Source organism: Triticum urartu, chromosome 4 (assembly GCF_003073215.2).
Source record: "Triticum urartu cultivar G1812 chromosome 4, Tu2.1, whole genome shotgun sequence".
NCBI classification, from domain to species: Eukaryota; Viridiplantae; Streptophyta; class Magnoliopsida; order Poales; family Poaceae; genus Triticum; species Triticum urartu.
Genome location: NC_053025.1, coordinates 400254342 through 400260971, shown reverse-complemented (window position 1 = coordinate 400260971; position 6630 = coordinate 400254342). Strand labels below are relative to the sequence as shown.

Here is a 6630-nt window from a genome sequence, read left to right as displayed (position 1 = left end):
CAACTAAATTGAGTGTTTCAACTAAATATCTATAAAAGTATAACTAGCTCCAATGAGCTAGAACTAAATGCTTCTTCACTTCTTCATCCTAGAGCTTGCGACGAAACATGAACGAACGCCAACATCTACATGTTATAGAACAAAAAAATGGTTAGGGACAAAATAAAAGCAATCAATGAAACAAAACAGGACTGCACCATATCACAGGAAGTTCCATATGAGCTAGAATATGGCCAACTGCATTATGCACTGCTCATACATGGATATATGCCTACTAATATTAACATACTGATCTAATACAGAGCATAGGCATCATGCATACCCTAAGCATATACAAACAGATGGTATTCAAGATGATGTGCTGCATATGCAAAATAAATCAAGAAACTACAACAGGGAACAGGAAACAGAGCCTCAAAGTGTTCACTTGTCATGTTTTGTCCGCCATTTTGAGATCGACACGCACCAAGCAAACAAACATGATTGCTTTATTCCTTTTGGATTAAAACAGGAATATGGTGTTCCACCTTATACTACAACATCATCAGGATTAAAACAACAAATTTATAGTCAGAGTGCTAGATGAGACAAATATCAATTGAAACCAACTAGAATAGGTGAGCCAGGAATAAGTAGCAACAGGAAAATAATGGTACATTCACAACTTAAGTTCAGGAAAATATCACCACATGTATCAGTATACATGCAGCAATAGTATCATTGAGTACAGCAAAACAACAGCTTGACCCATATAAGTCACAACTCTAAAGAAAGAAAGAAAGAAAGAACGAACAAGTTTAGCTAGCTATGTATTCCTAGTTGAGAGCTAAGCAATTTGTTTGTTTATGCTGTAACTGACGGACCTGGTACAAGAAACAAGCAAAGTGAAACAGTATTGCCCAATTCGATGGCAATACAAGCTAAGCAACTTAGCTAGTAGGTGACCATCCAATCCATGATGCAGCAGCAGGTGCAAATATGATATGATGTGAAGAAGAAGCTAGCTGGAGAGGTTGGGGATGAAACCAAAATTACAAACCATTGTCGGACCTCGCATCACCACTGTTTTATCATTTTATAAGCAACCGGAAACTATGCAGAGAGCAGACTGGACAGTAAAAGAATTATCAAGCAGAGCAAAACAGCAGCGTGGCCATCAACTCATAGCCCTGAAGAAAGAAAGAACCAATAGGGTTAGCTACTTATTTATTCAGAATTGAGAGTTGAGCAATCATCAGAAAACTAAAGATACTGCTTAGCTAACTAAATAACACATCATTCAGTCCCAAGGTATAATTCTGACTATAATATAAGCAAACAACTAAAGACACTACGTACTTAGAACTCAATTAAAAGTGAGAATGGTTTATGAAAACAATCTGATTTTATTTGTTTACATTAGTAAAAACAAGTCTATCAGGTAAGATCAAGAACACTAATACTAACACAGACATATCTTCCTTTATGTGAACAAGTGTGCTTCCTTCATTAATTAGTAGTAATTGTTCATTGCTAATACAAGCACACGCCCTGGCCTATCGAAGTCCGAATCTAGTTAAATCGCACCATGGACGTGTCATATCACCAAGGCAAGTACTAGTAAATCTTTGCACCATTTTCAGATAGATAAAAATGTAGTTGTACTCATCCTAACTAGCATTGTGTAGGAGCACTAGAAGAAAGGTGGTTTTCAGTATACTACATGGTGTGTCAAAAAAATTCAAAATTTCTATTCTGTTATTTCCAAGTACCAAACGCAAGCTACAGAACGAATCACATAAATGCTATAGTGATTCTATCCAGATTCTGAAACCATGTGGAAGTATAAATGGCTTCAATAGCCATTATTTAAACTGATCAGAATTGCAAAATGCCACCATCAGATTAGAACTCACGTAAACCTACAGACCAGGAAAATGCATCACAAGTTGTATGCTCACCTTGTCACTTAAACCTACAGACCAGATCAGCACGGCAGCGGTTGCTCATCCGCCATGCCTTTGAAGACGAGGAACCTGAGCAACTCGAACTTGAAGTATATGAAGCTCCCCTTGCTGTGCGTGAAGTAGCAGCCGAAGCTGCAGCCCACCACGCACTGCCACCCCGGGCCATGGATCATGTCGGACTCCTGCAGTGCAGCCGTCCAAATCAGATCCAATCATTCGGCAGCACTTGCGCAGCTAACTGCTGATTTATGTTCAAGTACATCGTTCTTTCTCTTGCAAGACTGTCTCTAGCTTATTACTTGCAGATTCAGAGGCTGTAGATTTGGGGGCGGTATTGGCAAGTTTCTACCTTCTTGATGTGCGCCGTGATGCTCCAGCAGTCGAGGACGTTGAAGCGGTCGAGCGCCCTGGACGCCGCCGACATGGCCTGCAGCTGCATCTTGGCCGGCATGTCGGTGTCCTCCAACGTCGCCTTCCCTTCCAGCATCCCGCTCGCTCGAGTGGCCGAACAGCCGCGCGCATGGACCGGAGGTTGGGGGAACAGCCGCTACAAGCACAGAGAGTGGGAGAGGGGGGATAGAGGCGAACCACCACCGTACCAAATCAAGAAAAAAAAACTGAAATCTGAGAGGGGAGATGGGTCGGACCTTGAGGAGCAGAGGGAGATTTGGGAGACCGTGATGGATTTGGGAGGGGGAGACCATCCTGGTCGCCATGGGATGGCTCATCGGAGAGGAGATCGCTGCTGCCGGCACGCATCCTTGCAGGTTGATGAAGAACCGGTCGTCCTCGAGCAGATCAAGGCCATCCCGGAGATGGATCGGCGCTTGAGGGCTCGGGATTCACCGGAGCAGCGCGGGATCGAGTTGGAGGCGACCGAAACCCTAGCCACCACGGGCTAGGGATTTGGGCTCCCCCTGCCATGGCCATGGTCGCGGGGTAGGAGTTGGGCTTGAGCTGGGTTGGATCTGGAGGCCGCCGGCGGGGCTGGTTGAGAGGAGGTCGCCGTCGGCAGGTGGGATCGGGGGAGAGGATTGGATCGAATCGTGGGAGGTGTGGCGTCACGACAGAGATGACTTGGAAGGGGAGAGGAGGAGAAGGGAGTGAGGAAAGAAAGGAGGCGGGGGGTGGATGGAAAATGACCTAGGGTTTTGGAGTTAGTGTGGAAGGGTTGAGGACGGCCGTTGGATCCGCGAGCATCCGACGGCGTATGATGCACGATCCGCGTGAGAGGTCCACGGACCAATCAGAATGCAGAATGTTGTTGTGACCATCTAAATAGGTCATAGTTGCCTAAAAATAATGCATTAAAATCATGTCAGCTATTTTATGACTTGAGAAATTCAAAAATAAAATGGAAAACCTTCTCATTGTGTCACCAAAACGTGAACAAGTTTTCATAAAAAAATAACAAACATGAAAAAAGATAAATATACTTAAAAAGGTGTAGTGAGACATGAGTTTTTTTTGGCAAAAAAGACATTTTCCATTTTTCGAATCCCTGAAATTAGTTTTTTGTGAAGGACCTATAATAAATTTGTTGACAAATTGGATCAAATCAATTTTTTAAAATATTAGGCCATATTTAATGCACAATTGATCAAATGGTTGGGTGTAAAAAGTCTTGATCCACCTCCCGTGAAAAAGACAAATTTCCGCTGATTCAGATGGAAGCGGGTCAAATTTGAACTATAGCTACCTTGTAGTTTGATCTTTATTTTTTCCAAAAATCATTTCTCGGTACATAAGTATCTATTTAATCAGAGAAACACCAAAAAAATTCCAAGATTCAACCACTATCTAGGAACGATCATTCCCGCCGTTTTGACTACATTTTGAAACGGGCATAAAAAATTCAAAAAAAACAAAAAATTGGGAAACCTTCGCATTGTGTCATTATATGTGGCCAAGTTCCCAGGAAAAATAATAAAATTGTAATACGGCAATTATTTTAAAAAAGTGTTCTCAGAAACAAGCTGTCATGTGTGGAGATCAATGGCTTTCAAGCCAAATGATTAATCTTATGGCCACATTCATGGCATAGTTTGTTCAAATGATCTCATATTGTGCACAAGGGTGCATATTGGAATGGCAAACAATGTTGCCTAAGGAAGTTTTCATTTTCTTTGGACGAAAAAACCATTTTCCATTTTTCGAGTGCCCAAAAGGAGGTTTTTTTGTGAAGGACCTCCAAATAATTGTTGCAAAATTGGACCAAATCATTTTTCTAAAATACTAGGCCATATTTAATGCACAATTAACCAAATGATTGGGTGTAAAAAGTTTTGATCCACCTCTCGTGAAAAAGACAAATTTCCACCGATTCAGGTGGAAGCGGGTCAAATTTGAACTGTAGCTACCTTGTAGTTTGCTCTTTATTTTTTCCAAAAATCATTTCTAGGTACATAAGTATCTATTTAATTAGAGAAACACCAAAAAAATTCCAAGATTCAACCACTAGCTAGGAACGATCATTCCCGCCGTTTTGATCGCATTTTGAAACGGACATAAAAAATTAAAAAAACAAAAAATTGGGAAATCTTCGCATTGTGTCATTATATGTGGCCAAGTTCCCAGGAAAAATAATAAACTTTTAATACGACAATTATTTTAAAAAAGTGTTCTCAGAAACGAGCTATCACGTGTGGAGATCAGTGGCTTTCAAGCCAAATGATCAATCTTATGACCACATTCATGGCATAGTTTGTTAAAATGATCTCATATTGTGCACAAGGGTGCATATTGGAATGGCAAACAATGTTGCCTAAGGAAGTTTTCATTTTCTTTGGACGAAAAAACCATTTTCCATTTTTCGAGTGCCCAAAAGGAGGTTTTTTTGTGAAGGACCTCCAAAATAATTGTTGAAAAATTGGACAAAATCATTTTTCTAAAATACTAGGCCATATTTAATGCACAATTGACAAAATGGTTGGGTGTAAAAAGTTTTGATCCACCTCTCATGAAAAAGACAAATTTTCACCGATTCAGATGGAAGCGGGTCAAATTTGAACTACAACTGCCTCATAGTTTGCTATTTATTTTTTCCAAAAATCATTTCTAGTTACATAAGTACCTATTAAATCATAAATACATGGTTTGGTGGTGATACGTCGAGGTTTGGACGGTGGCCGAGGGCTCCAACTCTAGAGCGCGTAAACTCGCATGCTCGCCGTGTGGTCACCGCATGACCGTGGCGTTGCTATGTGTTCTGGGCGGCCTAGGCATGTCTAGTGGGTTGGGCACTCCCCAGGTAGGTGCTAGGAAGAAAATTACAACATAAGATTCTCACGAGGAGACCGATCGATGCTTAAACATGAATTAGCAGCCAAGTGTTTGATTAGCGGTACAGGAAATTTACATGGCTAATGGGCGTGTGTTTTGGCTGAGGATGATCAGTTACTAAGAAGACCGTCTTCACAAATTTTCAGCTCAAAAGGAGGAGCCTAGGTGGTACTTGCTTTGCAAAGTACCACACTGGACAAAAATATGAATGTTGAAGCTGGGCTCAAAATAATGAATGGATTGAGCTGAAATTTGGTGGAGGATGGTTATTTGGGCATAGGAAAGCATTTGTCGAAAATTGATACCATTTGGACATGCCAAAGTAGTACTTCTTTCACAATGCTCTTCTATGGACAAAAACTTGGGAAAACTATTGAGAGAGATTGGATGAATGAAATGAGCTAAAAATTGGTGTAGGTAAGTTACATAGGTATGGTCATGCGCTGGTAAATTTTCAGATCATTTGGGTAAGCCTAGCTAGTACTTACTTCACAAAGCTTCTCTCGAGGTAGAAACTTTGGAAATTTCCTGAGAAAGATTTACTAGGAAAATTGAGCTGAATATTATCATGTGGCAATGATTTGGGTATGGAAGAGTGCCCGAAAAGTTTGAGGGTAATAGGAGGGGTCTATATAACACTTTCTTTGCAACGTGCCAATTTGGCCATAAAATATAAATTGAACCTGGGCTCACATAGATGATTTGACTGAGCTGCAATTTGGAGGAGGGTGATAATTTGGGCATATGAAGGAACTGTATAAATTTCATGTCATTTCAAGATATAAAAAAGGTACTTCCTTCACAATGCTTCTAGGTGGACAAAAACTTTGGAAATTTGCCGAGGAAGATTTGCTAGGAAAATGGAGCTGAATTTTGTCATGCGGTAATGATTTGGATAGGAAAGAGTGCCCAAAAATTCTGAGGGCAATCAAGAATATATAAATAGCACTTCCTTCATTAAGTGTTGTTGTGAACAGAATAGGAAAATGAATATTGTTGAATTAGTTTTGAACTAGGCAAGGAAGGATTTTTACATATTTGATGAATATATGACCCAAAGAATTTATGAGATTTTTTTGGGAATTTTGGGAATGACAGAAATATAGGTTGCTTCACAACCTAGGGAAAAAACTGCCACATGGACATGACACATAGGCAAAACTGATGAGGTGGCGCCTAGTCATAGCAACCCACCACAATTTACAAGGTTATGACCATCTATATTGGTCATGGTCAGCTAGAAATAAGGTAGCAGACCAGTTTTATCTACTTTATGACCATTTCGTGTAAGGAAATTACGACCTTTCTGACCAAAATGGTCGTTATAGTTTAGGGTTTGGAGCCCCCCAAACAGCTTTTGACCAATTGGTCTGAAATGGTCATAGATCTATGACCAATTCTT

General features: G+C 40.6%; 1 protein-coding gene across 1 annotated transcript; it reads right to left on the bottom strand.

The window, feature by feature from the left end:
• Positions 1-1966: 1966 nt before the first annotated feature.
• On the bottom strand, positions 1967-2433 carry LOC125553873 (dynein light chain LC6, flagellar outer arm-like). The gene is made up of 2 exons (XM_048717534.1): positions 2296-2433; positions 1967-2128 (listed from the first exon to the last, which is right to left on the bottom strand). The coding sequence occupies exons 1-2, from the start codon at positions 2431-2433 to the stop codon at positions 1967-1969; spliced, it is 300 nt and encodes a 99-aa protein (XP_048573491.1).
• Positions 2434-6630: the final 4197 nt, after the last annotated feature.

What these genes read in the sequence shown, in the direction of transcription:
- LOC125553873 (XM_048717534.1), bottom strand. Translation starts at nt 2,433, where the DNA reads ATGCTGGAAGGGAAGGCGACGTTGGAGGACACCGACATGCCGGCCAAG. An exon ending in TCACGGCGCACATCAAGAAG is followed by an intron (nt 2,129 to 2,295) that starts GTAGAAACTTGC and finishes GCTGCACTGCAG; the next exon opens with GAGTCCGACATGATCCATGG.